This window comes from Podarcis pityusensis (assembly GCF_964106645.2).
Source record: "Podarcis pityusensis genome assembly, chromosome: 5".
Classification (NCBI taxonomy): Eukaryota; Metazoa; Chordata; class Lepidosauria; order Squamata; family Lacertidae; genus Podarcis; species Podarcis pityusensis.
Genome location: NC_138032.1, coordinates 71,291,527 through 71,314,286, shown reverse-complemented (window position 1 = coordinate 71,314,286; position 22,760 = coordinate 71,291,527). Strand labels below are relative to the sequence as shown.

Here is a 22,760-nt window from a genome sequence, read left to right as displayed (position 1 = left end):
GCGGAAGCCGGACTGGAATGGATCCAAAGCAGATGTTTCATCCAGAAACCTACCAAGCTGTTCAGCAACCGCTCTCTCAATCACCTTACCCAGGAATGGAAGATTCGAGACCGGGCGGTAATTGGATAGATCTGAGGGATCTAATGATGTTTTCTTTAAGAGCGGACGCACCACTGCCTCCTTCAGTTCCCCTGGGAATATCCCGGTGCCAAGGGACAAATTGATAATATCCCCCAGGGGGGCCCGCACCTCGTCTGGACACGCTCTAATCAGCCATGACGGGCACGGGTCAAGAGGACAGGTGGTGGGCTTTCCAGCTTGGAGGAATCTGTCCACATCGGCTGGAGATAACTGCTCTTATTGTTGTTATTTAATTGAGATACTACTTAATGCCAAAATAGGCTTTTACATTATATTTTCATCTTTGTGTGCTTTAATCTGCATATGAATGCATATAGGTAAAAGGTAAAGGAACCCTGGAGAGTTAAGTCCAGTGAAACGCAACCATGGGGTGCGGTGCTCATCTTGCTTCAGGCCGAGGGAGCTGGTGTTTGTCTGCAGACAGCTTTCCGGGTCATGTGGCCAGCAGGATGAAACTGCTACTGGTGCAACGGAATACTGTGATGGGTGGCAGAGAGCATGAAAATACCATTTACCTTCCCACCACAGTGATACCTATTTATCTACTCCAGTTGGTATGCTTCCGAACTGCTAGGTTGGCAGAAGTTGGAACAGAGCAACAGAAGCTCACCCCGTCACACGGATTCAAACTGCTGACCTTCCAATCAGCAAGCCCAAGAGGCTCAGCGGTTTAGACCATAGCGCCACCCACTCCCTTTTATGAATGCATATATTAGTGAAAGTAACATGCCAAATGCATTATGTTCGGGAAGATTGCTTTGCTAAAATGTGCACATTAGGGGAAATGGCATGCAAGAATGTGTATATTAGGATAAATTTGCACAAAAATGCTGGTGAATTTTTATGAGGACTTAAAACAAATCTCAAACTGATATGGAAATGTGGAGAACTGAATTTAAGATGGGAACATATGAGAAACTGTGGAGAACCAAAGTTGACATATTTGCCTATTCTTAGTGGAGAATGTAAGTGCAAACAGTAGGTGATCTCCAAATTTGTCGTACTCTGAGTATGACTGTTGGATATCAACCAGTGTCATTTGGAAACACGGTGGAGACAACATTAGCTGTTCGAATCTAGTGTTTCCCTTGCTGAAAAGATTAAACATTATTTTATTAAACATAAAATAAATCATTTATAATTGCCACTTGTTTCTGCATGAGAGCCTAAACCACTGTTCTGTGAGAAGCCAGGTTAAAGGGCAACTTGGAAGTTATTTTGGCTTGACCATTTACAATTTGACTATGAGGGTAGCAGAACAGGGTTTTTATTGTCTCCATGTAAAGCCAAAGTTATGGTTATGCACAGGTCACCCACCTCAGTCCATAGTTCTAACAGTACATTCCCCATTTTCAACCCTCACAGTTGGCCTTTCTCATGCACTTAGATACTTAGCATCTGTCTCTGATTAGTGAAGCTGGTGGCTAAAATCAATAGACCGTCTTAGCTGTAAAATATAGCTCCATCCTCCTGACTTCAGCTATCTGTTAGAAAATTCACTTCAGGACCTCCTCCTCCTCTTCCTTCTAATGTGCAAATTGGTTTACAATCTTCCAGTCTTCCTGTTGTTGTTTTATTTACCTGTATTAAAAGCTACTTTTTCTTGTTAGGGATGCTCAAGGATTTTGTTTGGTCACATTTTTGAAGGAACCAATCTGATTAACACTTCCTGAACAAAGTGTTCAGCAATGTGTATGGAAGCCTGCTCCTTCATGTGAGCTTCCTTTTCTGAACTGAGGTAACTGTTAGTGTCTGCTATTAACCCTGATGTCTTGTACAAAGCTAGCTATAAATCATGTTAGCATGTTCACAGAACAATGCCTTCAGTTTGAGGACAAAGTTTTCCCACCCTACTGCAATTTAGATGCAATGTAAACACTGCTCTGTAACCTTTTTTATTTTAAGTGCCAACAGTCTGGTTCCATCCTGGTTCAAGCAGAGCCTGTCCCATTTGTGCAGGCCTGGCCTGCTCCAAAACATTCCTCAGGGCTTAACAAATCCAAACCGCTTCTCCTAACACCACCATTTTTATAGGTTTTGTTGAAATATAGCAGGCAATGCAAAGAAAACAACAGAGGGGGGGGGGAGACATAGGGGCAGTGCAAGAGGCTGGATATTATCTTAATAAGAAACAGTTGGTACACAGGAGATTGTCAAAATAACCAAATTCCGTGAGTAGGATAGAGACTTTTGTATATGCAAGTTCAAGGTGTATGAAATAAAGTCCCACAGATGGTGTGAAATTGTTCTGGGTTCTCAATACTCCTAGCAACACATAGGTTATGTATTATTTTTTCAGTGATGGCCAAGATCCACATATTTTTATACCACAGGGAAAACTGGAGATCTTGTAGCATTTTCCATTTCTGTGCTACAGAGATCCTGGCAGCAGCCAGGTTAAAAGTTCAATAGATCAAAAAGTTTTCATTGGGTCATCATCCCAATAATTCAACTAAGAGATTAATGGAGAAGACTGGATAGGATGTTTCATTATATTAGATATTTTCTGATAAACCACAGTCCAAAGTGATGAAGCTGAAGGGCATTCCCACCAAATGTGAAATTTCCCCTTCTTCCATGTCCTCACCCACAGTCTTGGGTAAGGTGTGAGGTTCCCAATACCACCATTGAGACTACACAGCTGTGCCTGTCTAGCTGGCTGGTTGTGGTGGGGAAATGAAGTGTTTAGGAACTGCATAAAGTGGCAGATGGAAAGGTAAGTTGATGAATGTGATAGCTGATGGATAAATTAATGTAATATGTGTGCAGTAAGGTGAAAACTGGGTAGGTTTTATTTTTTAATTGCATGTGCACTCAGTTCTTCCCACAAGGAGGTAAAGATTCCATATTGGGGTTGTCCCATTATATAATAGAAACTAAGTCTCTCTGAATCAGCTAGCTAACTGTCCAATTAACTGTTTTAACTACTGCATTACCCTGACTATCCACTTAAGTAGCTTTTGTAAATTAAATAGTATATACTGAGACAGTTCCCAACTTGGGAGTTCCAAAGTGGTGTACACAGATAGCCAGAGAGAGAGAGAGAAAGAGGATGGGTTTTTGACTGCGAGATCCATGTATCCCTACAAGGTGAGACAAAGTTAAGTTGCATTTTGCAAGCTGTGTGTGAAATGCAGCTTGCCGGCAAAGACAGTACATAGACTGTGCTGCTGACAGAGGTTGGCCTCTTCCAAGCCACTGAAGAGCAAATGAGGTTTCTGAGTGGCAGTCCAAAATTCCCATATGATGTCACTTAGTGGCTACTGTAATGGTTTATGACATCATCATGTATGGTATTACTTTATTTTAAAAACAAAGAAAGAAAGTCTTGCCATTGGGGATGCAAAATGTTTTCAAAAGGGCTGTCATCTGCTTGGAATCAGAAAAGTTCCACCCTGGGTTGTGCCTGGATTTGATGCTGAAAATGGAAGGTTAAAGAAAACCTTACATTTTAGTTGCAAAGGAGAGACTGGACTGGAGAGTATACCATAAACATGCCTCTAGGCACAGCCTTAGAGCAAAACTACACCAAATAAGAAGCATGTGGTTGCCGCCAAAAATGGCAGACTAATCATGTCCCCTATGTGTCATGTGTTGTACTGTATATCTCCATATCCTGACAGCCTTGGTCAGTATTGTCTAAGCACTCTAAACCAATGATTTTTAAACCATTTTCCAAAGAAGCTTGGCGCTCCATGAAAGCTTGTTAGTCAGAGTTCCATGATGGCAAAGAAGAATGGCAAAAAGCTGCTCCAAAGTGTCATGGCTAATTGTCTCCTGCAAGGTGCATATGCAGAAGGCAGTGCTAGCTGCATTCTAAAATGTATTCTCAGCCCACTTTGGTTGATGACTAGGATCAGGAGTGTTCTCCAAAATCTTCTGCCACACACAAAAGATGAATTGATGCAGGTGAAAGTTCCTTGAGGGTTGATAATCTTGAACTCCACTGCTCTAAATCGGACATCTCAGTTACTGTCCTGTATTAGTTGATGTATATGGTTTTTGTAGCATCAAGGTAACAGGAGCTCTTGTAGTGCAAAACCTAAAACACACCACCTTCACAGTTTAACATTTCCATGCTACATTTGAGTGTTTAAAGCACCTTGTACAAATTATTCAGTAATCCTTACAGCTTTGTAATAAGGGTCAGTGTTGTTATTCACATATTGCAGAATCCTGATAAGTTTATGGCTAAGGTGAGATATGAACCATCCACTTGCCAGTTCATAATCCTACTGAAAAATGATGGATCTGTTGAGGAAGATGTTATTAAAGATGCTATTTATAGAGGTCAATAGCATTAACACATTCCACCATGATAACTATTTTTCCTTTCTCTTTTCTTTCAGGCCCCCCTGTAAGTACCAAAACTTACATCTGTGTGTGTTGTGAAGAATGCATCTGGTGGTAAGGTGACTGGGCACTGGGGGAGAGGGAGGAACATTCCTGAAACATCAGGAATTCTTAATGGACAGAAAGGGCTTAACTGATAAACTGCTGCTGCTCTGATTCACAAAAGATTCAACTGCCTGTGCCACCTGCTCTTCCATATTTTTGGTACCTGTATATTTTGTTGTGGGAGGACCAGAAACATTCCGAGGCTCTCGCAAGCTTACTTAGAGAGCATTTATTTTATGACATTAAAAAATCTCTGGGAGATCCAGGGCAAAAAGTTAAGACGGGTGAGTGAAAATAAGAAAACTCTTATGTCCTCTCCGCTGATCTCCTTGCATCTCTCTCAGTTTGTGTCCTTAAGAAAATGCAGCAGCTAACTAATTTCTGAAAACACTATAGTTTTACAGACCCCAAGTGCTGCAAAACTGCTTGGTCCCAATAGTGCCAGCATGAAGTAGTCTGCCATAAAATGCAGTCAATGAAAAATGCATTAGCCCAACGTGTGTACATCTGTCCATGTATCTGTTTCATTTACACTGCTGCCAAATGTCCAGCTGGCACGGAGCATGGCTAGGGTGCATGTTGCTGGATGTGATCCTGCTCTTCCTTACGTGTCTGTGAACATGTAAGCAGGGAGGATCATGGGAACTCCTTTCTGAATCAGGCCATTGGTTGCCATCTGCTCTAACCAACAGGTTGTCCCCAGCCCTGCCACCCATGCTTTTTTTTAACTGAAGATGCTACAGATTGGAATAAAGATATTCTGTATGCAACATGTGCACTCTATCCACTGAGCTATGGCCCCTTGTGAAACAAACCAAAAGGAAGTTTGGAAAAAAGGAAAATATGCATTACATTTACCTGGGGTCTGTGTACAGACTTTAGAATATTTGTCATTTAGACTGCTGTGTGATTCCTATTAGCTGTATGTGGTAGGGGCTTAAAACAATGAGCCCAACCTCACTGTTCATTGCTAAGCAAAGAGTGTGATGTTTATGTTGTGAATTATGGCATTTGATTTGCTACAGTTGGCCATGACTGCATTATTTTCTGGCCATTGATTTTCCTGCCTTTAAACCAATTTGGTGGGCGCATGGTGCTTATTTTCTTGCCTTGTGAACAGATTGGTGATTGTGTGTGGTATCTGTCTTATATAAATAACTTAAAATAATAATTTAAATAACTTATAATATACTACTTGCATTCGATGTTTTTCTGCTTCGTGTTGATTTACAATGCCTCCTCATACCTCCACACAGAATTTGTGACTGTGGGCCTCCCGTGTCTAGACTTTTGAGATATTTCGGGATCTCAGGCTTGCTGGAAGTCTCTCATCTCATTTACTTTAATGCCCAGACACGTAGTCAGAAGAAACACAACATACCCGACAAAATATGGCCTGTTTCTTCACATCTTCAAGAGCTGTTTGGAACCCGCATTCCAAAGCCGAGAGGCTGAGGACTTTCTTAACAATGCTGATTTGTTGAACAAAACCCAGAAGGGTTTCCTCATTCATGTATCCTTGTATAACAGCATTGTGTAGGCTCAAACCATAGCTGACACCCATTTGTTGCACAGGCTATTTGACAGTCTCCGCCACGGGCATATGGTTGTGTCGTCCAGCCAAGAGTCAAGCTATCAGACCTGGCTTGCTAGAGAGATGCTTTGGGGCTGTAATTCTGTAACCATATATTTATTATTTATTTGTGTTTCACAATTGTATCATGCCTTTCCTCTAAGTTGTTCAAGATACAGCAGAGGTGGGTTTAGGGCAGCGTGACTGGTACCCCGGCAAAGGGGCCTAGGGGGCACCTTCCTGCCTTCTTCTCAAAGTCTAGTAAGTGATGGGCTTTGGGAAGCAGGTGTGAGGGCTCTAGCAGGATCCTAGAGTCCTCCTGTCTCCTTCCCAAAGCCTAGTTAGTGCTTGCCCAGCTTTGGGAAGGGGGCAGGAGGACCCTGCCAGAGCCTCACACCTCCTTCCCAAAGCCCTGCACCTCACTTACCCAGCTTTGTGAAGGCAGTTTTGGGATGGAGGGGTGTCAACATTTGGCCTCGCACAGGGCTTCATATTACCAAGGTCCGCCCCTGGATACAGTATACATAGGGTTATCTCCTTTTATCCTGTAGGCAACCCTTTCAGGTAGGTTATTCTGCTGGGACAGAGAGTGACTTAACCAAAGGTAGTTTACAGCTTACTAGGGATTTTGAACCCAGGTCTTCCACATACAGGTCCAAACACAATATCTGCTTTAACACAAGGGAGTACATGTGCCTGAAGAAATTTAGAGCTGAGCCAAAGGTTTTATTGATTCCTTTTCTGGCTCAAACATGGGGTTTTGGAGAGGAACAGGCAGAAGTTTCATGAAACCACACACACGCTTCACCTGCTTTCACAGCTGTTGCCACTTGTTTATGATTATATGTGGTATCATTCTAAAGCCAATTCAGAGTGAGGAATATTTCCCTCTGCTCTCACGCTGGCATCTTCTGAGTAGGAAGCACGCAGGAAACTGCCAGGCAGAAGCAGGGAGTTTAGAAGCTATTGTAGCAAATGGAGCAAGCATTTTGCATATGTTTGTGTCCCTTATAAATCACCGAACATCCCCTCCCCGCAACTTTGCTGCTTGCAGCCAGGGTGGTCAAGTTGTGGGGCATTTTGGCTCCGCACTAGTAAATAGGATTGGACAGTTGATGTGCTTAAGAGTTCTGCATTCCAGTTTTTTACACAAATTGTTTCCAGCAGCGACCTATACTATTGATACAATATAGTCCGCCTGCCATCATCCATCATGTGTGTGCGTGCTTAGATGCAGAGTGGGGGGAAGAGAGAAAGGCTCTCTTTAGCTCCTTTTATTGTAACTTTCCTTTGAATCGGTCATGCCTGAAGAGGAGTCACGCCGACAACATATTTGAACAACTGGCTCTTTTGAAAGACTACAACATATTTGAGCAAATAGCTGTCGTTTATCCAAGCACTCTCCTTCTCACTCACGTAGGGTGTGCTTGTTCTGTGCTTGTTCGCTGCACATACTCTCCTATGCTAGAATGAATCTACATGGACTAATAATGCCAGTTAATCCCAGTGCAGAAATGCACCTGCTGACTGCACAGCAGTGGGAGTGAATAGTAGCAGCGGGTGTGGTTCACAATTGTACTCAACAAGCTACATATCCTTCTTTAGTGAGCCCCACATCTTTGTCTAGGATACACAAGGCTAACTGCGCCAAGTCAGTTGTATCTGGCCCAGTCTTGTCTACTCTGACTTCCAATAGCTTGCCAGAGTGTCTGGAAACGCCTAGCTTTCCTGTCTATGATCACTTAACTGGAGATGCCACAAATTAAACATAGGGCACCTTATCTGCACAAAGAATGTGCTCTACCGCCACTGGAGTGGTATTCTTCACATCCAAGATTCAGTTAGCTTATGTCTTTATTGTTTCTCTGTACCAATCCAGTTGCCCATGCTCCTTGTGCCAACTTGTCCTTTGCTGTGTTTCTTTTCAGGGTCCTTCAGGAAGACCTGGGCTTCCGGTAAATATTTTTTCCCCTTTTTGTGTTTCTCCTCCTCTCTTCTTCCTTTCTTGCCAGCTGCCTAAAGTCTGTGAATACTGGGGAGGAGATAGCTGGCTACCCATTGCAAAAGAACATATTGTCAGACAATAGGTGTAGATGATATAGTACCCTTTAGATGGTTTTGGACTCACATCAGCTTCATCCTCAGCCAGCATGGCTACTGCTCAGTCCAGTAACATCTGAAGGGTGCCATGTTCACCTCTTCTGCTGTAAAGAGAACTGGATTTCAGTGGGACATGCAGACTGACCCAATGTCAGGACAAAGGTTCTAAGTATAGAATTTCCCAAGTCTTTCTTGTAATGGAGAGCACACATTTCCTTTAAGAAGTTCTTTTGATTTCAGATGAGCTCATAGCACTTAGGGTATTTCCTTCCCACATTGCAGTTTTCATTCTTGGAGTTGCTTCTGCAAGCCACTCCTGCAGAAACATACAAAGGATCTATATCTTGGTCTACTTACAGGTCATATAATAAAGCTCTCAGGAGTTTTCAGATTCTTGGCATACCCAGCATTGACTTGTGAGTAGGCAGAGATGTAAATCTGTCCTATATTATTTAATCGTGGAAAGGATTTGCAGGTTCAGTGGAACAAATACCATTGTGTGAGGAATGTGTTCTTAGTGATGCAGAAATACAGAGCTGACCTGTTTGGCCCATGTGCAATGGAAGCTCCAGTTCATTAGATTTTTTGGTGTTGTGGGTTGATTTCCTTCAGGAATTTGTGGCACAACATTCCTTGAGCAACAAACCATGCATTTTATGGCTTGGGTTTAGCACAAACCAAGCATCAGGAAAATATAATGACAGAGAAGACACATCCTTCCAGCCCACATTCAGACACTGGCATTTTGGGAAGCTGCCAGTCACATTTATAGCACAGTTAAGAATATAAAAGTTGCCTCATATTGGACACCCCATTGTCTATGTCAGGGGTACCCAACACAGTGCCCTTCATATGTTGCTGAACTGTAGTTTCCACCACCTCTGACCATTGGCCCTGTTGGCTGGGGCTGATAGGGATTGTAATCCAAGGACAGTTGGCTGGCTACCCCTGGTCAATGTAGTCTAGTGCTGTGATTGGAAGCATGTTGATTGTGACCCTGATTTTAGAAGCTTGGAGGAGCTTCCCCACTTCTGCTACCTAAGATCTCTTGATCTGGTTGATATAAGTTTCATTGCCACCATTGATTTCACTTCCTGGAAGTAGTAGTGGCTGATAAGGGGGTATGGAAAACAATACCATTAATCAGCTGTCAAATGGGAGGGGAACATCTGGGGCTTACCAACCAACATCTGTGGGAGTAGCCTGGGCAAGAGATACTCATGAAGGCATGTGCTGGTAATTTTGGGCCAATTGTGTAATTAGTCTGTAATATCCACATGGGTATGGTGAACTAGCCAGTCACCAAAACAGCTGCACAGTGCTATATGTGAGGCACTATTGTTTTGGCTGCTTCCACCAGGTCATGGATCACAGGCACCCCTCTCTCACAACCAGCATTGGTGGTCACTTGACCACTTTCTGCCCCTCTGTAACTAGCTGTCACTGCTGGAATGGAAGGTGTACCTAGCTTACCTTGGGTGGTTTTGCATTTGCCTAGCTGGGATAGGATCTATTATCAGAATCCATTCCATTATCCTTCTACGTTTGCTAGGTAGGAACATGGCTAGTTCATTAAATCTCTTCTTAATGGACACATCCCCCATTCCTATTTGTAGTTCCTCTCAAACAGCAAAAGATGTAAATATTCTTTTCCCACCTTGTTGACAGCTTGCATTCTTCTTTCCCCTCTAAGCTTGTTTATATGAATAGTCTTATTATCAGAGATTAAAAACAAAACCAGCATGGTGCCGGTCACTTTTTATGGGATTTGTAAACATATACCTAATGCTAATCCACATGGAAATCAGGTATTAGTGATAGTCTGTGGACATGATGGGTCACAAAAAATATGCCAGAGGGACTTCATACTGGAGGACTGACATTTCCCCCTCTAATCTAATCTAATCTAATCTAATCTAATGATAAGTTACTGACTTCAGAAGCTAGTTCACTCAGGGGAAAGCGAAAGAGCCTATCTATATGAATAACTATAACCACAATAAATGTACCACTGTTTTTCACTGTAAGTATGGGAATATGATATTGGAAGTCAGTTCTCTTTTTCATTAAAGGGACGTTTCTCAGGGCAGAAGTCAGTTTTAGGTCCAACATGGGGTTGGTGCCAAAAACCATAGTCTCTTGTTGAGTTTTCTCCCCAAAAGTTTTAGAAATGCCATCCCATCAGATGTCAAGGAGAAAAAGAACTATACAACTTTTAGAGGACATCTGAAGGTAGCCCTGTATCAGGAAGTTTTTAATGTTTGACGTTTTATTATGTTTTTCTATGTGCTGTAAGCTTCCCAGAGTGACTGAGGAAACCCAGCCAGATGGGTGGGGTATATATAATAAAATTATTATTATTATTAATGTACAAAGACACCCATGATAGTCATCTACCCTGGCCTGCCAACAACACAGCCTACCCCACAGTCAAGGGCTGGGGAAATGTATAACATGATGATGTCTTGATTCTGCTCAATATGCCTAAACATAACAGGGACGAGTGGGAGAACTTGAAGCCGGTGTATCATTTTTGTTGGCAGCTCAGTCTGAAAAGCATAACATTTAGTTCTGTTCTTGCTTGCTGTTTTGTCAGTGTGTATAAATATCTGAGCTCAAGATATATGACTGGGCATCCATCAATTGCAAAGCATGCCTTCGCACATTAAAAAACAAAAACCTTGTTATATACATGGACATGATAATGGAAAAACATCTGGGAAAACTGAGCTGTTTATCAAGGCACGTACAAATTAGTAGTGTGTGCATGTCTTGTACTCAGGTATCTATACCTCAATTCAAAATGTCAAGTAAGAAGCTCTCCTCCTTTTTATTTCTTGATTTCAATTTGAATTAACCCAAAAGGTTCAGCTTTGATAATTAGGGAGCTTTAGGATTAATTTTCTGAAATTTGGGAGTAAAATGTGTTCAGCTTCAGAAATCAGTTTGGAAAGTTCTTCTCTAGAAAGACCACACAAGGGTCAGACTTGAAGGTAGTTCAGATCTTAGATATGACACCTTTGGATAAAATATCCCTCAAGTGTGACTTTCAAATGCAAAGAAATAAAAATAAGGGACCTAAACACACTTTGTGGAATCTTAGGGGATAATAACATCAAGATAGGCCCTTGTTTTTCATGTGGTTGTATAGTGTGTTGGCTGCTTTGGTGATGAAAACCTTAGAAACACATGGTAGGCAGGCAGCCAGGCAAACCATGCTGACTTATTAAGCTATGAAGGTTGTGCCAATGCACTGTGAGGGGTATAAACATTACTCATGAGTGAGTGTGTTTCTTGGCATTACATGATAGGCACCCTGCTCTCTTAAGCATCAGTAATTTATTCTGAACATCATAGGCAGGGATGTGTGTGTGGTGCAATTCAAGAGGAATCTGGAAGGCAGTATTGGGTTCAGAATTCAACTTCTTGATAAGATCAGCTTTATTTCATTGTCTAAAAGCATGTTGCTAGCCTTTAGGGTTGCAAAGATATATATGAATGTTTTTGCACAGAGAGGGCAGGGCATGATGCAATGCACATTGTTCAAAATAGAGAGTCCATTACCAGACATAAGACTCATAAATGCTAGAATGTACTTTGTGACTCTCGTATACATCCTTACCTAGGAGTAATTTCAAATGAACTTAGTGGGACTTAATTCTAAGTAGACCTGCATCCACTATGAGGTTGCAATCCTGCCCATTAGCTGGGAGTAAGCCCCAGTGATTTCTTAGTAGACATAGTTAGGACTGCAGCCAGGAAGATCTGAAAGTGCAACTTTTTTCCCAGCTTACAACATGCACATTTAAAGCAAGTAATTTCTATGCCCCTTAGTCAGTGGCAGGACTTGGGGTGTCAAATTTCAGCAGCACCCTGTGTGACACCAAAATTTGGCACCCCTTCCCTTCTTGCGCTCCATTATAAATCATAGTTGCGGCATCCCTGAGGCTCCACACCCAGTGTGACCAAAGTGGCCGTACTCCCCTAAATCATCCTTTGCCTTAGTAATATCTTGAGCAAAATTTTGAAAAAGTGTAGAACTGATTTTCTCAAATTAACTGATACAAGGGTTCTTTAGCTGTGATTCAAGGGCTTCTGGTGCATTTTTCAGGGGCATGTTGATGCCACACTGTTAATAAAAAAGGAAAATGCTAAAGAGCTATAGATTCCTGTTAGTAGTTCTACCTCAGGCTGAAGAGGCAAGCCACAGAGAAGCTGCTTATTTCTTTGACAGTGCAAGTTTTTTTTGTTTTGTTTTTTTTTAAAGACCCTTCTGCTAATGTGTGATTATCCATCACACAAATAGCAATGGAAGCAAAGAACAGCAGGTGATTAATAATCATAAGCCTTTCAAATACCTTCCCCACATGGTGACATAATAATGATTCACAACAAACAAGCAAGGGATCCAAAATAAAACACAATTTAAGAACCAATGGGCTACCACTTACAGTGGTACCTCAGGTTACATACGCTACAGGTTACATACGCTTCAGGTTACAGACTCCGCTAACCCAGAAATAGTACCTCGGGTTAAGAACTTTGCTTCAGAATGAGAACAGAAATCATGCAGCAGTGGCGCAGCAGCAGCAGCAGCAGGAGGCCCCATTAGCTGAAGTGGTACCTCAGGTTAAGAACAGTTTCAGGTTAAGAACAGGCCTCCAGAACGAATTAAGTTCTTAACCTGAGGTACCACTGTATTATACTAATGGATTAGGAAATATACTGCTAAACAGAATATGTCATTAGACTACGAGAGGGCTCATTTTCTTCTTTCCTTGGTTTCCCATAGGCATCTAGTTGGCCACTGTTATAACAGGATGCTGGACTAGTTGGGGCTTTGGCCTGATCCAGCAGGCTCTTCTTATGTTTTGTTCTTATGTTCTCAACAACTTTGATGTGTTATGCAATATTGCAAATTTGTGAAACTATAAAATGTTTCTATATAATGACACCATGTATGTTTCTTTATCAATTTTCTGCACAGCTATACATACATACTTATAGACATATTTAAAAATTTTTTAGACATACACCTATACGCACACAAGACCATGCAAGCAGATTTATACCGTTGCATTGAAGATGCTCCAACCACATAGTTTCCACTTCGGATTCCATAAAATACGCAAACTTCTGTATTTTCAACCTAACACACAAACATCTAAACCAAGTACATAAATTTTAAATTAACCAATGCAGCTGCTTGAAACACCAAGTAAAAGCTCATTTGTGTCACTTTATAGCACCACATATGGCCAGTTTCCAACTGCCCTCTGATTTTGCATTAATTGTTAGGGAGACAAAGGCGCCATGGGGATCCGTGGACTACCGGTGAGTCTTAAACCTCTTGCAATTACCTGACACACCTGCTTCTAAACCCTTTGCTATCCATGGCCCCTTTGTGGGGGAGGCGTGATATATTCATTATCTCAGGGTAATAATGACTCTGGGTCCATTTCTAGTTTGGCTGTGCAAAAGGCAAAGCATGAAGCAGCTGCTATTAAAAAAAAAATAACTGATTTGATTGCTGAGAGCTTCATAGCAAGAGGCAGAGGAAATCTCAATGACTAGATGCTTCTGTTGCATAAAACTGCAGGGATCTTTAATTACCGTATTTTTTGCTCTATAAGACGCACCAGACCACAAGACGCACCTAGTTTTTGGAGGAGGAAAACAAGAAAAAAAATATTCTGAATCTCAGAAGCCAGAACAGCAAGAGGGATCGCTGCGCAGTGAAAGCAGCAATCCCTCTTGCTGTTCTGGCTTCTGGAATAGCTGCGCAGCCTGCATTCGCTCCATAAGACGCACTCACATTTCCCCTTACTTTTCAGGAGGTAAAAAGTGAGTCTTATAGAGCAAAAAATACGGTAACTGAGGAAGAGAACTTACATGGAAACTCACTGAGCATAAATTAATGGTGGGATGTGAAAAAGAAACTGATCTGTTTGGAGGATTGCCTGTACTATAGGCCCTATAGCACCAGGTTTTCAGCTGAAACAGGAGTGATGGGTGTATGTGGCAGGGAAGGATTGCTTCTAAAACAGATTACTTTCTTACAGCTTTCCCAGAGTTGGAAAAGGGTGTAAATAACTGCAAAGATTAAACTGTTATACATTTTTGGCCTAAGGATGAGCATTGTTCTCTTGGGACAACATAGCAATGTCAACACCATAAAGGTGGAACATGTTTCAATTTAATGCTAACCACTGCTAAATGTTCTCTTGTCACATCACCTCCCAAAGAAGTGTCTGCAACTTGTAATTTAAAGATTGGGGGAGTACACTCTGCTGCTTTCCTGTAGTTAAGAAACAACACTGCAAGAATATATTCCCACACTCACTGACCAAAGAAGTGTTGTCCTCTATAATGCATACAAGTGCATGTCAGTCTGTGTGCATTTCCAGTAACATGCATAAAAACTAATAATTCCAAAGGCATTATTCCATGCACCTGGATGTGTTGTAGATGTGAGAAAATGTTTTTGTTTGACATACCTCAAACTTGAATCTCAAATATTGACAGAATGAGCTTCCCCCTAGTTAAGGAGAAAAACAATGAAACTTTTTCCAATGTACAAAAAAAGGCATAAAATAAATGCAACAATTGGCACCCTCATTCCTGGTTCAATCAAGATACACTCAAGCTTCTGCCCATGGTCTGCCTCATAGGTTGATTCCAAATGATCTATGTTGTAATACATCAAATGCACGCCAATTAGAAGTCAAAACATGAACATTTCAAGTAAATAACCGAATGATAAAGACCAGAGCATTTGAAAATGTACTCTACAAAGGCCACCAAGACCAGGAACTTCTCAAATCAGCAAGTTAATTAGCAAACATAAATAGAATGATCAAAAACTTCACTCCATCACCTGTGATGTTGCCCCAAATGATGGGACATCTGACATCCAAGTAGTCATGCAAGACTTGATTGCATTTTTGAGGAAACACAGCACAACACTTCTGGAAAGAGTGTTGATAGGTGAAAATTTCTAGTGGGTGTTGGCCATATAATCTTGCATGCAGCTATATTTCATGGTGGCTAAAGCTGCACAATATTGGAAGTATTGTTTAGTTCTGGGTATCAGTTGTTGTTTTTAAAAGTCTTGAGAAATGGGAGAAAATTTACAGAATAGCTGCATGAATTACAAAAGGTCTAGAAGATCAAGTCATATGAAGACAGACTGAGAGACCTGTGCATGTTTAGCCTCCACTAGAGAAATGCATTGACAAATTTCAAATATCTGAAGGTTGTTAGTAGAAAGATGTCAAACCAAGTGAGAATTTCCACATTCTTCGCAAGAAATGAAAGAAACAACAAGTTTAAAATGGAGAGCAGTGAATTTAAATAGAATGTTAGGGGAAATGTGTTAAGTAAAAGAGCAAATTGACAATACGATAAATCCATGAAGGCTGCAGTGTCTTTTATGGAATGTTAAGTATACCATTGTAGAAGTAGTTTTCTTGTTTATGAAGTCTGTGTCTTCTGGATTTTATTTTATCTTATTGTACACCACTTCAGCAGCTTTTGGCTATGAGTTGACTTCTGAGTCTGCAAAACAAATACATATATCCTTGGGAATATCAAGGAAAAACTGTTGAGAATGGTGTTGGCATTCAGGTTCTTTTTAACATACCATCAACTGAAGAGTAGTCTGCAGTTCAGCTCTAGTATTCAGGTTAATATTTGTTTATAATTGGTCAAATGCTCGTGCTTCAGTGGTGTGTTGGGTGGTAACAACAGATTACCTTGCCAAAGGGATGCTTTTATTCTGGTTATTGTGGCATTGGCTAGGATGGGGTGAACTTGCATTAAGTGACGCCATCAGAACTGATCTTCCAAACAGTAAATCTTTCTTGATTGCGGTGGGTCTAAGGAACCTTGCCAAATCTCTTGCTCCTTCCCCATTGCTGACTTTTCAGCTTAAATCTAGCCCAGCCTAGCTAACTCTATGAGCTTACTGCTAACGCATACCATTTGTTTTGCCATTCTTGAACTTAAGCTGGGTTCCTAGCTTCAGCTGCAGCAGCTCCTGCCGCCTTCTTAGGCTTCTTTAGGGTCTTTGGACAAAGAGTTAATCATGATGCAAAACAATCCCTGTTCCGTACCACTTCAGACAGCAGATGAGCAATTGCATGGCTGAATGTGCCCTCTGTCCCACACGTATAAAATTCCTAAACATAAAAAGTAGCATCTTATTGATAAGACCGGGCTGGAACACATCTCCCAGGCATACTAGTTTTCTACGTATGTAGATTTTAAAAAAGAGAAATATATACATTCTTTCATGCGAACCCTTATGGTACGTTTCAGGAACAGTTTTTCACCATATGATGCACTCCCCTATCCAGAGACGGGGATTCTTAAAAGTGGTTTAAATGGGAGGGAGTCTGAAGCAAATGTTGCCATCCACTGTGCTTGTGCGTGAGCATTAAACAAAGCATGTTTCAATGTTTGTCACATGGGGATTTTTGTGTGTGTGCTTCTGTGTGTGCATCTATGTTGTTTGGGGGCTTAGTGTGCCTTAACACTGACTCCTGTGTTTGTGTCTCTCTTTCTCTCTTCCTTCACCCTCTTGCATGTGGCTGCGACTGGTGTAAATGGTGGCCCAGGGACTAAAGGGGCAACCTGGAGAGAAGGTGAGTCAGCTCTTTCCAGCTCATCACTTCATTACCGTGTCCTAAAAAAACCCTATGTCCCCTGGAAACACCTCCCTAACCAAGGTATTTTGCCCTGACAACAAGTTTGCCATGTGGTTGGTTGGAAATTAGTCCACGTTATCCCTCTCTAACTTCCACCCCTGCTCTTCCTGGACTAGAAGAAAGGAAGAAATCCCAACCTCTACGTGAGCCAAAGGCCCAGTTTAGAAGTACAAACTTTACAGAAATTAATATATGCAAATAAGAAATAGCAGGGCGGGTTTTTTCCCTTGGCACTCTGTGGAAAGAGCCCACACATGTTCCAAGACAGCAGGGGAAAAAATTGTTTACTATAATTTATACTAACATTGTGAAGGCTGGCTAGGCAAGCTCAACATTTGCAGCTGGACCTTTCTGGTATTTTCTGGAACTATTTTCTGTTTTGTTGCTGACAGCTGTGATTGGTGCGTTCAGGAAAGATACACGTGGAAATGTGGTTAACTGCACCAGCTGTGTCCTAGGCGGCCAGATGCGTTGTGTTGGGCCAGGTCCACCATTTCCTGATTGCAGCCTTCTATTATCTAAAGGGAAAGCCTCATAAAAAATAATTGAGGAAAGCAGGTGTGAAGGGACCCTCAAACGTTTACTTTAATCTGTGGTGCTGTTTTCGTTTGCTCCTATCTAGAAAAGCATTACATCAGTTCTTTTTATGTTTGGGCAGAGGTAAGTGGTAGCCCAGAACAGATTGCAATGGAAATATCATATTTTTATTTGCTTTGCTCCAGACAGAACTAGGGCTTTTTCAAATGCCAAATGTATGTTGTGTGTGTGCCAGTAAGCAGCACTATCATTTCAGATGTTGCAGCACCTCAGAAGAAAAAAAAGGGGGGAGGATGTTTGCTGCAGATTCTCTGTCCTTCCCAAGGAAGTACCACAAAAAAGTTGACTGTTTAGAAATCCTGTCAGCCTGACATGAAGAAGAAAAGATACTGCATGATATATTCTGGAGTAGAAGAGCAAAGCAGCTTGCAGACATAGGCCTTGGTTTCCTTTAGGTCATCCAAGACAATTAGTATAAAAACCTTCATCAGGTTTGACATTAAATATTTGGGCATGTTTAGGTAAAACAAGTGGAACCTGAAGCATAATGCTATAGAGTACCCTCACCTGCTAACAGAAGTAATGCTGCTTAGGGTTCTTTCCAGCACTCCAGCCCTCCTCTAGCATATTGGAAGTTGTCAGGGACTCAAGCAGGCCAGTTCTTTGTCTTCTCCTCCCCACCCACTCTCCATTTTCCATTTCCCTTTTCCAACTGGACTCAACATTCTGTGACTCCTGGATGCCACTGAGCATGCTCTGTCCTCATTGGGCCGTTGTTTTGCATACCTCAGGATTCATCCAAGCATGCTCTCTTGTTTCTCAGAAGTCCTGTTTTGGCTATAATCCTCTTGGCACTCCACCACCTGAGCTTATTATTAGAGGGAACCCACCACTCCAAGCTGCTGGTGTGACACTTGTCCCTTTTTATCTGTCTAAGTATTCAGCTCTTCTTATGTCCTATTCCTCTTGTCCACTAGTGCAGTGAATGGCTGGCTAGCCATAATTTGCCAAATTAAGACGTGGGAACTCTATATGGGCTGCACACCCTGTCCATCCTGTGTGATTGCAGAGACCCTTTACTCATGGGTACATAGGTTCTTTGCACTACAGTCACTTCAAAACCCCCATCATTTGTTCATTCCCTGTTATTAATAAGCAGCAAAAATGCAACATTTAAGGTGTTGAGGACAGTGAGGTTTAGAGGGGAGAGAACTGGAGATTTATAGAGCTTTTGTAATGGTTATCTATTCATTTACAAATTGTACATTTGTAAACTAAGCAGACATTCCAAGGGCACTGGAATAAGCATACAGTCAATCCCAGATTCATAGCACCATCAGTGCTGTGGAATCTTCAACAGCATCCTTGTCTCCAGAAATTTTGTTACTATCTAGGTCTCCCACTTAAACAAAAACCAAACTGATTTTCCATCCCCAATGACATAGACAGTTGTGAATCATATTCCAAATATTTAGAACAGCGCTTCGTAGAACTTTGCCAAAAACAAAAAACCCAACCAGCTTATTTTTGACCTTCACTGAGGGAAATAAAGACAATATGAAGCCATTCTGAAAGAATATGCCTTGAGAAAGAAATTCTCTCAACATTTTGAGGTGGGGCTACTGCTTACCTGTCTTGACCTTACAAGGTGGCTAAAGGGATTTTGTGGGGGTAGCTCTAACTTCACAAATAAGGCCAGTGCTCCACACAGTGGCATGATGCTCCCATGGTGTTCCAGGAAGTATGTGGATGGTATGAAGCTGGGGAGAGAGCCTTGTCCCATTGTGTGCAGTGCAAGGTTTTTTTAAAAAAAGTTGAAGCAAGAAAAAACCCCTGAAAAACCCATGGCAACCTCAAATAGTTAAGGAAGGTAAACATAAGTAGCACCTCCTCCACCCAAAATGTTGGAAAATTGCAGTTAGTGGCCACTAGGGATGAAGGGTGGAAATTTGTTTCAGTTTGCATTTGAAAGCAAGCCTACTTAATTCACACTTCCTGAAACAACTTGAGAACCTAAACGCATCCATCCTTCAAAATTAACACTTCTCTAAATTTTGTGGTGCAGTTCTCTAGCCAAGTTAGGTGTACATAGAAGTGTAAAAGGTAAAGGGACCCCTGACCATTAGGTCCAGTCGTGACCGACTCTGGGGTTGCGGCGCTCATCTTGCTTTATTGGCTGAGGGAGCCCGCGTACAGTTTCCGGGTTATGTGGCCACCATGACTAAGCCGCTTCTGGCGAACCAGAGCAGCACACGGAAACGCCGTTTACCTTCCCGCTGGAGGGGTACCTATTTATCTACTTGCACTTTGACGTGCTTTCGAACTGCTAGGTTGGCAGGAGTAGGGACTGCGCAACGGGAGCTCACCCCGTCGTGGGGATAAAGATAATGATAACTAGAAGTGAGACAACTCTGGCGCAAGAGAGTAGAGTCAGAATCTCTACATAGTGAGATTATACTTTCCATCCTCAAGGAGCTGCGAATGATGCTTTGATCTGATTTCAGAATAGGTTCAAAATGGCTCCCCGTCTTGTTTGGGAAAGGCCAAGGGACCTGCTGTTTTAACTGGAAGAAACCTGCTTTTGATCATTTTTTTTCTCAAGAGTGTGCAGATGTATTGTTCCTTTTAATCTCTTTTGTAAACTTTCCTTTTTCCTCCTCGTTATTTCCTTGGCCACGCTTTCCTTTCAGCCCTCAGTTGTTGTTCATTTGAATCTTTAACTTTAAATATTCGCTTTGGCTTTGTCACTTACATTCGTGTATTTTCCCCCCACTCTCAAATACTTCCCTTCCTTCCTTTTCTTCAACAGCCAACTCTAAGGCATTTCCCAGTCTTGTTTTGGTTTTGATTTTCACGTCCATGTTCTCCCTCTCCTCCTCCTCCCATCCCTTGCAGGGAGCCCCAGGAGAAGCCGGCATATCCATCATCGGTCCCCGTGGCCCACCAGTAAGTTGCCTTCTCTGTTTTTTTTCTTCTACTTTAATTTTTAAAGGGTATGGATGAGTTGCCCAAAAAATACAGGGAGTGGGAAAATGCCACTAGTCAGCTCAAAGGGCCTGTAACTCTAAATGATGTGGTTTACATCCCTGGCCAGATTTGTTTTTATATTGAAATTACAGACTATATATATTGGTTAGAAAGTACATCAGTCTCAGCACAAAAGCTCAAACTGGCCATACCAGTGGTTTTCCCTCCTGTGTTTAAAAGTAAAGGAAATATTTTCTGGTCTAAAGGGAAAAGCCAGTAACAGAAAGCATATTACACACCCTTGTTTTTTAGCAAAAAAATAAAAATAGTATTGCCTTCAGATAATACCAGCTGGTCACTGATTTCTGGTGCAATGTGCTAGAAAGAAATTTGATGTCGTTTCCCAGAAAATTTGTGGTGGTATTCCCCCACCCCCCAAAAAAAAACTTTGCAAGGAGCAAGACTCTTCACCAAGAGTGTAGCTGAAGGAAGTAAGGAACTTTCACAGCAGAAGTTTGTGGTCTACTACAGAGGACTTACTAGCTTAGGCTGTTTGCTACATCTGACTTCACGACTGAAGGTCTGCTGACAAGTGTCTCCAAAAGAAAGGACCATGGCCACCTACTTTTTACAGGTGGACAACAGCCAAGTTGCAGGGGACAAAAGAATTTTGTCAAAATATTGTTTGTTTGATTATTGCTGCAGAGCTTTTAGCAGGGCTAGCCCTATTACTAGGCGGAGTGAATTGGTTACCTCAAGCACCTGACTTTATAGGTTCTATGAAATAGCAAAATTTATTCCTGTTGCATTTTTATTCCCCAAGAAAGGTGCTTGTGGGATTTTTCTGCCTCGGGTGCCAAAACAACTTGAACACCCTTAGGTTTGCTATACCTTGACTTGGCAGGAGGCATGTGTTGCTATTTTGCCCCAGATTTTTATGTGCATATACTAAACAATAGGTATTGCTTCACCTGAATGCTTTAAAAAGGACCCAGAGAGGGCTCTTCTTCACCAACCCAAGGTGAACCATATTAGCAGCATTCAACACTGTAAGAAATGAATTGGTGGTGCTTCAAGATTTTATTTATGGTAAAATTCTAAGAGGTTTTGTTGAGTTTCTTCTCAGGCAAAACATCTGTGGAATTCAGAGAGGTGTAGAAAGTTTGTTGATAAGACCAGCAGAATTTCTCAGGGAGGTCTTGCCACAAAACTACTGTCCACTTTAGTGAAAACAGAATGGGATGTCTTGTTAGTTGACTACAAGAGAGAGAGGCATGCACTGGTAGAGGTTGCCAGGCCTAACCCCTGGCACTTTCAGTTAAATAATGTCAGCTAGGGTGGAAGAGATTTGTGACTGAGGCCTTGAATAGTCACTGCCAATCAGATTAGGCAATCCTGTGACAGATGGCCTGTCTCAGTACAAGGCAGCTTCATATAATTTATATCTAAAAGTTAGTATCTTTGGGAGATTGCATTATTTATGCTTGGGCTTGCAGATGTAGGTAAAACCAGGTGACAAACTGGGGGGAAAGATCCCTGAGGTGCTTATTTGTTTTATGCTGCATTTTTATGTGTTTCAGCCCATTTTATTTTCTGACTGAAAACATAAAGTTGCCAAGTTTCTCTCTTTTTACTGCCTTCCAGTCTATAGTGTTCATATGTTGCCATAATACTCAGTGGCCACAATCTAGCACAGAGTTAGGTATGCTCAGGCTACTAAAACCAATGGTTTAAGTGCATTTATCTCTGTGTTGGACTGTGACCTTTTTCTCCATTGCATAACTAAGCTGAAAACTGCTCCACACACTAACAGAATGTTATATGCCCTTTTCACACTGCCGCTCTGGATACAAACGTTGCACGGAAGAGGAAGCAGGATTGCACTTCATGACCCCATCCCTGAGCCTCAAAGTGTGTCCCACAGCAGGATACAGATTCCGCATTCAGAACATAAAGTGTTCAGCATGTGTGCGCATAGTCCATGCGCAAGGCCAGGGAAACGTATGAAAGGCAGGGCCAGGGCTAGTGCGCATGAATCTCCTCCTCGTGTTGATTTTATACAGAATGGCTATGACTCGGCTTTTTCTGACTCAACAGTGTTCTTCTGCAAACACTAATGAATATCATAAGCACAATGTGTGAAAGGGGATGGATACTTTCCTTCAGTTTTGCATTAATGAGCAGCCCACATTGTGCTGCAGCTTTGGCCAGAGAAGGCAAATTTCAACTTTGAATTATGAGTGATGGTGCAACCTGCATCTGTATAATTATAGAGTAGGTTCAGTACTGATTCATCCTGTCCCTTAGCATACTTTATTTTGGGAGTAAAATAATTT

At 41.8% G+C, this 22,760-nt stretch overlaps 1 protein-coding gene across 48 annotated transcripts in view; it reads left to right on the top strand.

Moving 5' to 3' along the window:
- Positions 1–8,046: 8,046 nt before the first annotated feature.
- The window catches only part of COL13A1 (collagen type XIII alpha 1 chain), a gene marked incomplete at its 5' end in the record, with an annotated part of 94,112 nt that continues 79,398 nt past the window's right edge, over positions 8,047–22,760 (top strand). For 45 of the 48 annotated variants that reach the window (XR_013986110.1, XM_081004703.1, XM_081004701.1 and 42 more), the window contains 4 exons: positions 8,047–8,067; positions 13,511–13,546; positions 16,831–16,857; positions 20,353–20,403. Coding sequence is in view for 47 of the 48 variants with exons in the window: in XM_081004703.1 (XP_080860829.1) it covers positions 13,526–13,546; positions 16,831–16,857; positions 20,353–20,403 (99 nt within the window). Of the gene's footprint in view, positions 8,068–13,401; positions 13,547–16,818; positions 16,858–20,352; positions 20,404–22,760 lie in introns of those variants that run through there. The other 3 variants (XM_081004717.1, XM_081004716.1, XM_081004690.1) reach the window with 2 other exon arrangements.